The following is a 15,747-nucleotide window of genomic DNA, read 5'->3' as shown; positions in this document are numbered from 1 at the left end:
CGGAGCGGAGCGGAGCGGCAGGAACCGCGGGGCGGCCGCGGGTGAGGCGGGCTCCGCCGTTTGCCCCCTTTACCCCTCCCGGGATGGCGGCGCCGGGGGCGGGAGCGCGGCCGCAACGATGAAACCCGCCGCCCGCCGCGGAGCGACGGGGCCTGGATGATAAACARATATTTCATTTGTTTATTGAGTTTATTTGACGTGTTGTCAGGGTTAGGGAGAGGAGGGCAGAGCGGGTCCCCGCGCCGCTCGGGGGGTGTCATGGAGGGCAGGTTGTGCAGCCGCCCTCCCTGGCACGGGGGTGTCGCGGCCTTCCCGGCACGTTTGGGGTARGGAAATTGAGTTTCCAGAAGGAGATGTGGAATAAAGGAGAATAAAGGCACYGTGTTTTTGTCCAGGGTAGTCTGTATTAGCTTATCTCGTGATAAGCTCTCTCTTTGATAAAATAATTGCCCTTTTTAGAGTAAATTGAATAGGATTTTTAATATTGTTATTATTTTTGGTAGATGCAGCAAGAGGAATTGTTACTGCCCTGAAAAAGTGGAAGCTGTCACCAGGATTGTAGAGTGGAGCAGGAAGTCCCAGGAGACGAGCTGTGGTGAGTAACGTTGGGAAGAAAACCACCAAATCCCGGTCTAACGGGAGGTTATGGAATGAGTTCTGGGACGGTCCGCCTTGGGACTAGGCTTATTTGGTTTGACCCAGGACTTTGGGGGCTTTTCTCTTTTAACTGATGCTCAGCCTTCTCAGTGGAGCAACGTTACCGGAGAAGTTCTGCAGCGTCCTGCTGTGGATCCTGCGCTGTTGGTGTTTCCATCAGCATCTCGGGAGAGTTGCTGAGTAGCAAGGTGATGGAGTTTGCTGATGGCAGAGTGATTTAAGGGGGTGAAGAAAAGGGTCAGCTGGAAAATTGCAAATGGCCCTGTAAGACAAAATAACTTGGCAGTGTAATAGCAGGTGAAATTTGGTGCATTATGTGCTTCAGATAGGGTAAAAAGAAACCTAATTTCACATATAAATTTCATGTATTGCTGTGCTTCCACTAATAGGYAATGTTTTGGAATTATATGGTTCCATAAAAACATAACTGCAACAATAATGAATGGGCAAAATGGTAAATCAAATAATAAGTATTAACAGAAACAAATAGAGAATGAGGTGGAGGATGCTGTCCTGCCACTATGTCCAGTGTACACCTGAAATACTGCRTGCGGTTCTGTTCCCTCCCCTTCCATCTCAGGAAGCATATCATAAAAATGAGTGAGATTCAGAGGACAAGAATGATCAAAGACATGAAATCACTCACTGTAGAAGGATGACTGAGAAAGCTCGGAGTCATGCTCTAAAAAAGCCTTGGAAGGATGTGATAAAGGCCTATAAAATGACATTTGGCATGAAAATAATGGCCAGGGGTCTCCAATATAAAAACTAGGGAAGTGAAACTAGCAAGGCCTTAATGTGAAACACATGTAGAACACATGTGTGTTTCACATGTAGAAAGCATGTGTTTCTACATAAATAATTGCATTGGAGAACTTGCCAGAGAATATTGTGGATATTAAAAATCTGCGTGACCTGAAGAGGGATAGTGGACAGGTTCCTAGGGGAGATCTACTCAGGGATTCTGAACACACAAGAACCACATCCACCTGAGGGAGGAATATTGTGACTGGAGAAAGGAGCAGCATATGTTTACKGAGTTCTGCTTTTTTCATTTTTTTTCCTCCATTGCTTTTGGCCACTATTTGAAATGGGATGTAGGCTTAGGTGGACCTGGGCTGTAGGCTTACCTGGACCTATGCAATGCTCTACTCCAACTATTTTTATGTTACCTTCTTGTTTACCATAGTAATAATCATAGTAATAATTGACACAACTTGCTTTTGTACTGTTTCTGGTCATGCTTTCTTTAATAGAGCTGAGAATCATCTGTTAAAGCCTTTATAAGAAACACTGACATTGTTGTTCTTTGGACACCAGATAACTGGGTAAACACTAATACTTTATCTAATTGTGCAGCTTTTCTCTGTGTAAGTGAGGTCTTTTGTTTCCAGGCTCACAGGATCTAATCATTGATAAACATGAGTTGAGCTGCCCCCCTCTCTCTCAGATTCTGTAGTTACAATTTCAAATCTGTTTCACCTTTTTCCAACCTTTTCCCAATCATCTTCCTTAACATTGTTGATAATTCCAGTTTCCAGGAAGGTCGGGAACCTGGACACCTCATGCCTGCTTCTCCATGCACATATTCATGAACACACTCACATGCTGTTTATATGTATAGCATGTATGCATTAATRGATAAATACTCTAAAAACATATGTGCAATATATATTAAAATATATCATAAAAATATTTTAAAATAATGCATTGGCAAAAATCTTGCCAACCTTCTGTCTTTAAAAGTTTGTGAATGGTTTAACTAAAGAAAGCAGTGTCAGATGTGAGTGAGTTATGAGAAAACTTCTTAGAAGGAAAAACAGTTCTGTTAAAAGTAGTATCTCAGTTTCCCTTGTACAAGATTTGGGGTTTTAACTGAACTTGAAAGTAATAAGCAATCAAATTTTTCTATTGTATATTTTTATTAGATATGAATAATTTGGAAAGTTTTGCTGAATTTGGAAAGGATTGCTGAAGAATGATGCTACTGTAAATAGATTAATTGTCATCAGCTGAGAACTTAGTTTTGTATTAAAATCATGCAGCAAAAACAACATTTAAAGCACAGGACTGTCAAGCCTCCTTTGTCAAATTAAAAAGTTTTATGATTGATTGCAGAGTTAATATTAGCATTTTTTTCAGTGCTAACAGGCTGAATTGTTCATATAAACAGTTTGAGACAATTTTCCATATGTGAACTTGGGCTAAGCTGATGGTAGAATTGTTTTCTTGAACTTCCTTAATTTGCCRAGCCATAAGGATGAAGTTAACAAGATACCTATGTTTTGTTTTCACTTATCAAAAACCAGTGCCTGCAGAAGCCGTGAAGTTCTTGCATGTTTTGCTGCAGAACTAATACGCTGCAGAGAAGCACTGGAAGTAGATGCAGACATGAGGTGTCTCCCAAGAGATGCAGAGTAACAGGGTACCTATTCAGAGCATCTCCAGAGTTTCTGCAGAGAAGAAAAGGCAAGATGTACCATCCTGTTAGATAACCCAGCTCCTTCATTAGTGCGTGGTGCCACCCTCCTACTAGACTCATCTTGTTTGCCTTTCTGATTTATTCCTGTTAGTAGTTCCTAAATACTGGATATCTGAAAACATATGAGATTTGGGTATTGGAACATCAAGCATATCATTAACACCTGGCACTAATAAGTAGCTTTTAGTTTTTATATACCTTATCTCTTTGGGATCAAATATATGATACTTATTTTTATTGCAGTCAGTTTGGCACCTTTCATGATTTAAAAAAAAGAACATATAAATTCAGAAAAACAAAACTATTTTCTCAATTTTATTAAAACTTTCATCTTCCACAAATCAAATTCAGTCTGGTAGCTGTTGCTGGTCAAAGATGTGATAGGTGAGTCTTTTCCTCTAARCTACTGAAGTTTCCCTAGACTGCTAATATACTCCCTTCAGTCTGTTCTGCATGTTTGCCTATGTTGAGAAAATTGTTGAGCCTARCATGATAAAATATTAAAAAATAGAATATATTAAAAATGAAACCTACCAGTTGTACCACCTCATCTGACCATGTTTACATACATAATACAAAAAAAACATTTGTAATTAAAAACATTTGTAATTATGCTTGGTAGGGATTTAGGGCATCTGAAAGAAGCGAATGCTCTGGTTGACTATTTAACTTTGATAATCTGGTTGTGTGATCTACTATGTCAACCTGAACATTCAGAGCAGAAGCCTCTATATCCTGTTGGCACAGTAAGAGTTGTGGATCTGACAGTGTTAGCTGTCTTCTCCTTGGTATTATTTGGTAACATACACTAACAATTTTGATGAGCAAGAAGAGCAATATATTATTTATACTTTAAAGGCAAAATGGGACAATTGGTTGTATATAAACAATATAGGAAATTAGGAGTTCTCATCCTTAATTGGCCTGTGTTTGTGAGGGCTGAAACTGGATTTAATGCTGTGTGCATTAGAAGGTTGTATGACTAGGAGGTTTGACTTAAAAGAATAATACACACATGCTAAAATACACATGATAAGAAACTACGACAATATGGACTCTATATTATAAATTGCCATTTTGTGGCTGTCTTGGTTCTATGTCTGCTTTATTACTGTAATAAAGCTCACTAAGCTCTGACTTCCGAGCACTTTTGCAGGGGGACAGGAAGTTTCTCTGTGTTAGTAAACTTGCCATCCTCAGAATACTGGTTGTGCAAGAAGTTTTTGTTAGTTTGTCATTTAAATAAGCTGTCAAAAATGTATAGTTTTTAAAGGAATTACCTTTATCCTCAGAACTCATGTCACATATGAGAGTGTTCTTTTCACTAGGATAAGCTCAGAGCTTAAACACGATTGCTGTCTACACAGCAAGGGAATTCCAGATTTCAGAGTTCTTACATCAAGGGATGTAAAAGCTTATTTCCGAGGCCTGCATCATTTCCTTCCCAGGAGAACAGACAGTGCTACCAAAAGGACTAGGAGAAGTGATGTGAGTGGGGCCCGGGCTGATCACCCCGCTCTGTGCTGAGGTGCAGAGCAGTTTGATGGGGCCACGGCGTGGCGCTGCCCGTCCAGAAATCCGGAGTGGCGCCCGGCTCCGGGCTGCACATTCCCTGCACAGTTACCGTTTGGCCTCTCCTCCGAGCCCTGCAGCAGACTTGAACACAAACACTTCATAAACACGGAACGAATGCTCCTTAGCACTCTGCAAGATCCCAGGTAAAGTGAGGAAGGAATTTGAGTGAGCGCTTCTGAAGAGCTTGGCTCTTCTGACARATGTGTATGGCTTCGTGGCCTCTGTAAAAGCAGCTGTAGTCGAGCTGATRGCAATGACTAGGGAAGCCCTGAAGTGAAATCCTTCAGGATCTGACTTCTGATTTACAGGAGGTACTTGTTGGAAATTAAAGTTACAGGTAATCCAAAGAAACCTATAAATTTCTCCTTGAATTCTGTTTTGTAAAACATAAAGAAAGGGACAAGATTCAGAAATATTTAAATGTGTACTTGATAAAGTGCACGGAAATAACTGATGCAGCAGAGATGCCTGTTAAGTGGAGTAAGCATAAAATGTTTGTGAATCTGTCAATGAAGTTCTGCTAAAAGAAATATTAAGTCCTATTTTAGGACTAAGCTGGCAACCTTATTTACCCTATCTCTTTTCTTATTCTGTGTACATATATACACAGTGCATTTAATATATTGTCTGGGCAAGGACTGGGCAGACCTTGATTGGCACTGGAGATCTTTTTTATTATTATTATTTCTTTTTTCCTTTTTAATGCTGTGCAAATGTTCTGTTTGTTAGAACAATTGCCTACAGAACTATAAAAGAAGATCAATAATTGTAACTTTTTCGTAAGGCATTTTGCAGTCTACAAGTGCAGCAGAGTTTCTATTTACAGTGTGGTCCTGACATCAAGTGAATATACCCGGGGATCTCGCATGTGCATTTTCAGTGCTGCAGGAGGARAAGATGATTAAGCAAATGAGTAAGTGGTGGTGGTTTTGCACTGCCACCTACTCCCATGTCCTTCCAGAGACGTGAAAAAGAGGCAGGTYAACAGAACCTGCTGTGATACCTTGTCCCCGGGCACTATTAGAAAAAGCAATAAAGTTAGGAAGAGCAAAATGCTGCAAARCTGCTGGGTTTGAAAGACGTGTCGTGGTTGTGAGATGCTGCTTGTTAAAGCTAGTACATCTCCACTGGAGCTCCAACTGGAGCAGTTGCGAGGAGGAGGTAAAGGGWTTTATTGGAAGACTAAGAGCTCTACTGGAAAGAGATGTGGGTGATGGTGGTCTTTCCTCAGAAATGACAATTGATCATTCCGTTTTCAAAGTAAATAGAACGTTCACTTAAAAGACTTCTCTAAGTTTCACATAAAAGTAGGTATACATATGAAAAGTTACSAAGGAATTTCTCCCTCTGTGTAGGAAGGGAAAGGGGCTAGCTGGTGGGTACACACTTCAATGTCTGAATAGCATTCAGAGGCATTTTTTTTCCTTATGATTAAATTACCTTTTTTTTCCTACTGTTGTTTCTGTTGTTTTGAGCTGCTACTTTAAAGCAGTGACAACTGCTCTGATTTGGGGGCCGGGGGGTGAGCTCTTGGAAAGCCTGGAGTCTAGAGGAGTGATAAATCATGGAGCAGCGTTTGGGTGATTAAGGACAACTTGTAGCCCTTGGTATTTTTGTGGTGAATGTGAGAGAATCTGGTCCCGGAGTGATTGTCTCAAGCATTTCATTCATGTATTGCTTTATCTGGAGCTGCTTGAGAGCTCTCGAGCCCGCTGAGCCGCACGGAGGCAAGAGAACMTGTTTACTGAAAGTAAAACTGTCCAAAAGCAGTGCGAGTTTAAGGGTAGTTTAAGATTTGAAAGAATGTTAGAATGTTTTTCAAGATAGCTCCTTCTTTCTTCTCAGAATATTGTTAGATTTTTTTCTCTCCCTATATATATTATTGAAAAATAGTCTTTCAGAATAATTTCTAAAAATAATAATAAAAGCACCATGATAAAAGTGATCAGGCTATATCCATATTGTATAAGCTTAGGAAAATAATTTTCTAATATTTCTTTTTAATGGAGATTCTGCTCACTTGAGAGGGCCTCTTTCAGTTGCGTTTTCTCAGAAGTAATTTCCATCAGTGCCAAATTATAAAAACTTTGTTTGCAGAAATAATACATTTTCATCAGATAGTGACACTTTTTTTTTTTTTTTTTTTTTTGGAAGCTGTCATCTACTGAATGAAATTAAATGGTTTGTTCATGTTGACTGCAACAGTAGTAATTTCTTGGCATATTCAGAATTCGCCTTTTACAGTATTTTTTTGCCTTGATACTAACTGCAGTAAATTCACTTCTTCWAATTGTCTCTCTGACATTAGCACTTAATGGTCCCTATCCCAGCTTTTAGTTGCATAGAGAGTTGCTGTGTGAATTACCTTTCAGAAACTGCTCCAGGGAATGACTAATACTTTGTAGTTTTTCTTTTCTAATTCACTTAATAAATTGTCGGTCATTACAGCAATAGCCTTTCTGACACAGTGTGGGTACCAGTGTAACCATATTTTGTTTATTTAAAAATATCTATTTTTTTCTGAGTTTTTGTTTGATAGATTTTTTTTTTGCTAAATTAAATTAATTTGAAGGAAAAGCTGTTATTTGGGGACTGGTGTTTTATTAAAGATTGTTTATTTCACCTTTCTATACAGCTTATATCTCGCTGAGGTTAGATAGCCCATATGTAGAATGGAATTGCGTTTGTGTATTTGTAGAAAAGTCTTTTAAATTACAAAAATAAATCAAACCAGATGGCACTTTCTGTGTGTTTGTGTGTGAATGGGAAAATGTATTTGTTTGGCCCACAGTCTTCAAGTATTGGCAAGAAGGATTTTTTTTTCTAGTTTCTGTAGCTTTTTCCTGTGAAATACTGAAGTTTCATTTAGTCTTCTACACCTCAGTGTTCATTTCATAGCAGATTCTCCTGGTTACAGATACTGAATGAGGAGTCAGTTRTACTTTGTGATAACCACGAACCTTTGAGCTCCCTCTCATAGGCACTGGGGGCTTCTTGGTGTTAATGTTTCTTTAGAATTCAGTGGGGAAGATGATGAGAGACTTGTATAAGGCTTTATCACACGTACAYCTGGTGTGAAAACACAAACATAGGCTTGCAGTGCTGTACAAGCAGCACCCTTCTCTTCAGTGTAGTATTCTGCTGGTGATTTATGACAGCCCTTGTTTTTCTAAGCAAGTGTAAGCCTTCAAATATTGTAAGTGAACCATCATCTTTTTATCAAGTGTGAGCAGGATTTTGTGCTGCTGACACGGCTGTTAATTGGAGGTTTTAAAATGATTTACGGTCGTACTTGAAGGAAGGTTTAGTGCAGAATGTGAAGGTCATGGTCACATCCTACAGAAATCAAGCCTGCTCTTTTCTAAGCAAAGGTTGCTGTAGCAGGGCTGAAGAAGCTTTTAAAGCTGGTRGTGCCCCAGGTGGCACAAACCCTGCAGCGAGTGTGTGAGTGTGGAACAGGGTGCTTGACGTGGTGGTGGACCCTCAAATGCAAAAAACCACACTGGCAGCCCCGCTCTCCCTGTTATGCACATACCAGGACAGGCAAGCTGCTCCTCTGTGCTTCACAGAGCAGGCTGACTGTGTGTCCCTGCAGTGGCAAACAAGGCAGGGTTGGCACGCGCAGCAGAATCTGGCCAGGTGRGAAGTACAGACTGGTGGAGCTTAAATCAAGTTTGTTAATCTGAACAGCCCAAAGTGGTATGGCTCTTAAGCAGGCCGGTCTGTAACCATTCCCAAGCGACCTCTGTGGGTGTTTCATCTTTAATTTAAAGCATGGAATAAGAGCTAAAGGATAGAAATGTTCTAACCTCTCAAACCCGGGAGAGGTTTAACTGGAATTCCCTGCTGCTGCCCACGGTTCCGTTCCCCCAGCGGGGTGAGTGCACTAGTGTGGAAGGAGACCTCGTATAGGTGACAAAATAAAAAGGTATATATGGCAGTCTTACAAAAGGTGCATATAGTTAACCAGAACACTGTTGCATCACAAGCCTGAAACAAAATCTTTGCATTTTATTTATTTACCCCCTTTCCCTCTCATTTTTTCCACTTTTGCTCGCAGCTTTATAACCTGCCCCAGAGAGAGTCAGAACCATGTCCTACGTTTTTGTAAATGACTCTTCACAGACCAACGTGCCGCTGCTGCAGGCTTGCATTGACGGAGACTTCAACTACTCCAAAAGGCTCCTGGAGAGCGGCTTTGACCCAAATATTCGTGACAGCCGGGGCCGAACCGGCCTTCACCTCGCAGCAGCCAGAGGAAATGTAGACATCTGTCAGCTCCTGCACAAATTTGGTGCCGACCTACTGGCCACTGATTACCAGGGTAACACAGCCCTTCACCTGTGTGGCCATGTGGATACCATCCAGTTCCTCGTTTCGAATGGACTTAAAATTGACATTTGGTAAGTCACTTTTTTTTATTTACAGCCCCATTTTTATAATGTATTAGTGTCCAGTCTCCAGAGCACCATGGATACAAATTGGTTGCTGCTGAGGTGCTAAATTTAGCACAGTTCAGTTTTTTTAAGATGCCGCATAATAAAAAGACAAAATAAAAAGGCAGGAGAGCAGTAAAAGGCCACTCACTCTTGCTGGTCATGTGCAGCAAACAAAGCAGATAAAAATAGCAGCTGCTGATCTGGCCGCTCTGTGTAATTCTGCCTCCCTGGTGACATTGCAGTTCTGGCTTGGCCGGATATCCAGATGTGAGGTGTGACCAAAGAAGAAAATGACATCAATTACTTTAAAATAATTTTCTTTACCACATTTCAGCTGCTTTGGTTTTTCCACTGTATAAGACAGACTACAGTGGTGTGTGCATTTCTTCATGCCCGTATTCGTTTGGTGACCTTGATTCCTTTCAGTTTTCCCCTTCCCCAAAGTCTGTGACTCAGTCCTCCTTTTAATTATTGTGTATTTTTTCCTTCTGCCTTGTAACAGCTGTCAGATGCGGGTGCTCCCGTGCAAGCTTTCAAGCTGCAAAATGACTGCTTGTTTCAATGCTGCATGACTTTGTCTGTTGACTTTTCTGCACRTTCCCAGCAGGTGAAAAACACCAGTAGTAAATTCAAAACCTTAGAGTCTGTCGTCTCTCCCTTGCCCATGCTGTTAGCTCAGCAAAACTAGTTATTGGCAGACTGAATTCTTTAGGGATTTCTGTTGTTGTGTCATTTATAAATGAAATATACRTTTTGCTTGTTTGTTTGTTTTCTACAATCGATCATGTTCTGCCTTTCATAGGTATTGCCTGCTGTCTCTTACATGGCAAAAAAAAGCTCTGAGGACTTAAGAAGTTCAGTACTGTCTGTTATGTTGAGTTGTCACAAAACTTCTATTTTAAGAACATCTTTTCTTCCCGTGCCCTTTTATTTGGGTTATTTCAGCAATCACCAAGGTGCAACGCCCCTTGTTCTTGCCAAACGGAGAGGTGTCAACAAAGATGTCATTAGGCTGCTGGAGTCCTTGGAGGAGCAGGAGGTGAAAGGATTTAACAGAGGAGCTCACTCTAAGCTGGAAACCATGCAGACTGCTGAGAGTGAAAGGTATTTACGAAACAGAAAGAAATACCAGGAGAAATAATGATGTGTATGTAAAGTATGTCTGTACTCCCAGAGGTTTATTACTGACAGATTTTCATGATTTGATTTGCTTATTAGTTCCTCTCAAAACACATGTCAAGTAGCCCGATTTTATCAGGCCAAATCAAATATTAGGATTTGGAAAAAATTCTTTAAACAGACAAAATCTAAGGGAAAAAGAACTTTTTCTATTGAGATGATCATTTTCCAATGGAAGCAGCTTTAGTAACTACTGACTTTCCTACTAGAGTCCCAAAGAAGCAGATACTCTACAACTTAGCATGTAAGCAGAGGGAAAATGGGGCAAAGTGCAATATCAAAGGCTAACCTAACCTAGGTTTAACCTAGGTTTCCTAGGATGATGTCAAAGAATATGTGCAAAGAATAGATATGTACAAAGAACAGAGAACAGACTTTTCACCGTTTGAAACTGRGTATTTAATATAGTGTCATAGGTGAAATTTTTGTTGGTAGTGGTCCTGGAAAAAACGGAGAATAAAGTAAAAATTATTTAGTGGCTAAAGAACTATTGATATGTAGAGAACTGATAACTTAGGAGAATTGCTGACAATTTCAAGGACAGTATTAGAAGTAATTTATTAATGTAAATACTAATAAGAACTAATAATAAGAACTAATAATAAGAACTAATAATACTATAAGAACTAAGAATATAATAATATATATATAATATATATATATAATATATATATAATATAATATAATATAATATAATATAAGATAAGATAAGATAAGATAAGATATGATATGATATGATATGATATGATATGATATGATATATTATGATATAATATAAATTATATATTATATATTATAATATAATATGTAATATATATAATATAATATAATATAATATAATATAATATAATATAATATAATATAAGAATATAATGATACTATGCTAAGAATATAATAATACTATAAGAACTAAGAAATAAGAACTAAGAAATAATAAGTTATGGTATTGGCTCAGAAAGAGGTAATGTGTTAATGGTATTGCAAAAAGAGATATAGGCAACTTAGAGGAGATTTGGGGTGTTTTAGACGAAAAGGTGGATGACTAGGAAGAGGAAAATAGTAGTAATGAATTGTGATTCATTAAGCTCAAAATTCAGCTTTATTTACTTAAAGCCATATGCTGTAAAGTGGAAATTCTTCAGTAGAAAATGATGGTGCAGAAAAAAAGGCTTGGTGTATTACTCACTCACAGGAGTAATGCTACCCCCAAAAAGGCAATGAAATCCTAGAATGTGCWAGGTGAGGTGGACTCACTACATGGAGCACTGTTAAATGTCTTTGCCAAAGCAACAGTAACTCCGTAATGTGTAATACGTTCTGTGGTGCTGTTTATCCCCATTGAGAGAAGCTGCATTTATCCTTTAATAAGGATGAAGAAAGATTACTTGGGTGGTTAAGGGAGAGAAAATCTGTCATGTAAAAAGAGGTGAATATGACTTGTTTTAGCCTGGCAGAGTGAAGGTTGAGAGGACTGTGCTTCACATCTAGAAACACTGTTTTTAAGATGCAAAAYAAATGTTTAAGACAAAAGAATCTATCACAAGAGCCAGAGGAAAAAAAAATTTTTTTGATTGAAAATTGAGGGCGTTTTTCTACAATGAGGTTCCAAGAGAACTTTCTCCCAGGATTTGGATGAGGCAAGAAACTTTGCAAGTTTTAAAGGAGACTAATCCGGAAACCACCGAATTGCAAGTAAACATGACAAAATGTGGGAGTGAGATTAACAGCAGAAGACATCCTTTCCAGTACTGTTTTCCAAAATATATATTTTGCAAGCCAGGCTATTACATTGTTTGAAATTCTTGCTCTCATACTGAATTTTTCCAAATACTGTTTTTTTTTTTTAAATATTTTCTAATAAGGGTGCAGCAGTCACGGGTTTTCATCATTATATACGAAAGGCAGGGAGTCTTGTCCAATGATTTTGGTCTAGTTTGCATCAAAAAGTACATGGTCTTCACTGTAAATTACAATTAAATTGTCTGAACGAAATTGGTATCTGAAAATTGAAACCAATAATAATGCAGAAACTATGCTAAAAATACTCCTAGTGAGAAGACTGGAAGTTCTTTATCACACATCAGGTAATCCCCTACCTCCAGCTCGTCCCAGGTACCATTTTAAAACGTGAAGTTAGATAGTATTCTGCAAATCACGTTGGTATTAATTATTAGAGCTTGTGCCTGCTGCATTTCTGAGTCCTATTAAGTGTGCCTGGAAGTTGCCTGTGGCACGGAAATGTTCTGCCGGTGTTAACGTGYGGGATGACAGCTGAGCCCCATTTTAGTGCTGAGCTTTGTTGGGACAGCGTCGCGCGGCGAGCGCGGCTGCCCTGCCGGGCCCGGCCTCCCTGCTCCCGCGTTGCTTTTGCTTTGGCAGGGAAGGCAGCAGCTCTCCCTGGGGAGAGGTGCAGAGCCGGGAGCCRGGCGCTGCCCTGCTTGTCTGGGAGCTGTTGAACATGTCAGGAATACTTTAGAAAGAGCATTTAATGGATGCTGGCAGCAGCAAGTTTGCTTAGTAAGTAAATAATGTCTTGGTAAAAGCTGGCTTTTCAGACCTCTGCAGTTTCACTCCTCCCTTTTCTCGTTTTCAGCTTGTTTTAGAGATGCTTGAAGTGTTTCAGCCCTCTTTTCATTTTCTTTTTCCGCTCCTTCATTCTCTTCCATCATATATGAACCTGTGGAAAGGTAACGGTTGTTCTGAGCACGAACCCCACCGTTACCTGCACAGCCCAGCGGGACCAGGCTGGGCACCACAGGGCACCCAGGTGGGAGCTTCCAGCCCACCTCTGCTCTGTGGCACCAACTCCTTTGCAATATGCAGTGCTGCATTAGCAATTCTCCATAATAAGGAAAATAGCCCGAATTACATGAATTTGGCTGTAGTATAAAATACGAAAAAAAGTTTTCCCTGTACCCCTTTCTATTTAATGAGCCAGTGTGTGATCTGTTCATTTAAATTGCCTTGCACCTTTCCTTATCCCCTCTGTGGTTATGCATTAACTAGTGAGTACTTAACGAGCACCTAGTGCTGTTGGACACCAATAGCCTCTCCTGTGCAGCCCTTTGTTTTGCTTGGGAAGTCGTAATAAGTGAGGAAGATGACTAATTCCTGCAAGCTAAAATAAGCTTTGCAGCAAAGCAGACATGCAAATATGTAAAAAACAAGTTTTAATAAGCAAGTGCCTAATGCGCAATTTCTGGKTTGCTGCTGCTGTTGCACGTGACCCTATAGTACTTCAGCCAAGTGTGGGAATTCGGTCTAATTGTTCTTCAGGGGCTCTACTTCCTTGGAAGAAACAAATCCAGATGAATGGTGTGAAGTTCTTCTGCAAAGTTTTCCTACTGTATATTAGTAGAAGAGAGATTCACAAATGAGACTTGTTCCTAATAACAGTGTTTTGTCAATTTGTTGTTGTCATTGAGAACAATAGCATTTATTCATCTGATTTTGACTAGGAAATTGCTTTTCCCTGAAATCCCTTGTCCTATTACAGGAGTAAGAGGTACCTAGGGAATATAGTAACTGAAAGCAATTAGAAGAGAGGAAAAAACATTTTTACTCTGCTTACCCTCTGCTTTACATTGCTGGATACACGGCAGCTTCCCCGTTTCCTTTCAGCACTGCCAGAGCCGGGTCAGGTAAACACTTCTGCAGGTAATTGCACTCAAGTGAGAAGCAGCAGGACTTATGTGCATGACTAAAATCGTACATAAGTGTTTATGAAATCCAGCGAGGAGAAAATTTTCCTAGCGTTTATGATGTGTCATACGGTAACAGGGAGATGGTTTTATAAATCACTTGTGAAACCAGTAGAGTTGGGTGCTCGATACAAGAAGTCGTGCAGCATTCAAAACAGCTTACGTTTTTTTCCTCCAGATGATTCATTGCCAAGATGCCTCTGACAGTCTAATTTCATGTTTTTGTCTCATTTAAACGCAAGAGCTCCAATTCCTACTTCATAGCCTCAGGTCTGAGGGGACSCGATGGGTTGGCAGTAGAATGTGAAAGCACCAGAGCAGTTGCTGGGTGCTGCGGGGCAGAGAGCACAGCAGTGTGAGCAGAACGTTTCAGAACTTCATTATCTGACATGTTTATGCTGGAGAAGAGGCCTTGTSACAAAGAAATGCAGGAGAGTAGTGAAACTTACCACATAGTTCAGCACCTCTCTTGGTTGTCGTTTCCGTTGTGTGCAGCAGACATCACACAAGTTAATAAATATCTTTTCAAATAATTCGGGTTTTGAGTTAGGAGTCCTGTCTTGATTGAGCGAAGACAACACTATAAATCTCAGAGTGGGTTCAGGTTTTCATTAGGGTGTTTTAGCTGCTCTTAGCAGGCTTACTGCCCTGTTCCAAGGTGTTTTCTCGTGTGTTGTGTTTCCGATGCTTCGCAGTGCCATGGAGAGCCATTCCCTCCTGAACCCCAACCTGCAGCAAGGCGAGGGAGTCCTGTCCAGCTTCCGCACCACGTGGCAAGAGTTCGTGGAGGACCTGGGCTTCTGGAGGGTGCTGCTCCTCATCATCGTCATCGCCCTCCTGTCCCTCGGGATCGCTTACTACGTCAGCGGGGTGCTTCCCTTCGTGGAAAACCAGCCCGAGCTGGTGCACTGAGCTTGGCTCTGCTCTAACCTTATTCTGAGCTTCTGGGAATTCTCTTCTTGGTGCAGGCAGTGGCAGCTGTAAATACTGTTTGCTTTTTATACTCACTCTCCTGTTTGCCCTTTTGAAAGGGGGATTCATTCATTTCAGCTCAAACACTAATTTCCCAAGCATTCCCAAGCTACTTCTGACTTAACCTGACTTGGAACACAATGTGTAGACACACGTCTCTACTGCTAAATTATTAAATTATTGTGATTAGAAAAGGCCTTGCATAATGAATTTTAGATTCTTGAACATGAAAAATGTATCCTAATACAAGACCAAGGTATTTTATTTATGAAAAGAAAKAAATGTGCTACAGCATTTTGTTTCTATTTCAGTTGAAAAAAAAATATTATTGTAAAAGTCCTTCCCAAGTTACCAGAGTAATAGTATACCCAGACCCACATACAATATTAAGCTGTAACTACATGGTTCTTTTAGCTCCTTCCTATAGTTTCTCACATCTCTTAGGTTATATAAAGAAATGAGAAATATTTCAAACCTTACTGCATTTTTAATGTATGGCTCACTCCTTTATTTATTAGCTTAATGTAGTGTTTCTCGCTCAAATGAGTTTGACGTTTGTATAATATCTGCCTGAAGCTCATTTTGTGAAACAAAGCTGTAAAAAACAATGTAGTTTCAGCTTTAGATTTTAAAATATGCCTTTTTGTTGAAACTTTACTAAGCAAACATTTCTCTTGAAGGTGGAGAAAAGAGTGATTTGGATGTTTTGGTCCGTATCTATCAATTCTGTAGCACCTCGTCC

At 39.9% G+C, this 15,747-nt stretch overlaps 1 protein-coding gene across 1 annotated transcript in view; it reads left to right on the top strand.

The window, feature by feature from the left end:
* The window catches only part of ANKRD46 (ankyrin repeat domain 46), a 16,057-nt gene extending 790 nt beyond the window's left edge, over window positions 1-15,267 (top strand). The window contains exons 2-5 of the mRNA XM_026049999.1: window positions 504-595; window positions 8,775-9,117; window positions 10,099-10,257; window positions 14,729-15,267. Coding sequence (XP_025905784.1) covers window positions 8,807-9,117; window positions 10,099-10,257; window positions 14,729-14,945 — 687 coding nt within the window. The 5' untranslated portion in view covers window positions 504-595; window positions 8,775-8,806 and the 3' untranslated portion in view covers window positions 14,946-15,267. The remainder of the gene's footprint in view (window positions 1-503; window positions 596-8,774; window positions 9,118-10,098; window positions 10,258-14,728) is intronic.
* The last annotated feature ends 480 nt before the right edge of the window (window positions 15,268-15,747 follow it).

Source organism: Nothoprocta perdicaria, unplaced genomic scaffold, assembly GCF_003342845.1.
Source record: "Nothoprocta perdicaria isolate Ctin4 unplaced genomic scaffold, notPer1 scaffold_64, whole genome shotgun sequence".
NCBI lineage: Eukaryota > Metazoa > Chordata > Aves > Tinamiformes > Tinamidae > Nothoprocta > Nothoprocta perdicaria.
This window is presented reverse-complemented; position numbering and strand designations above follow the sequence as displayed.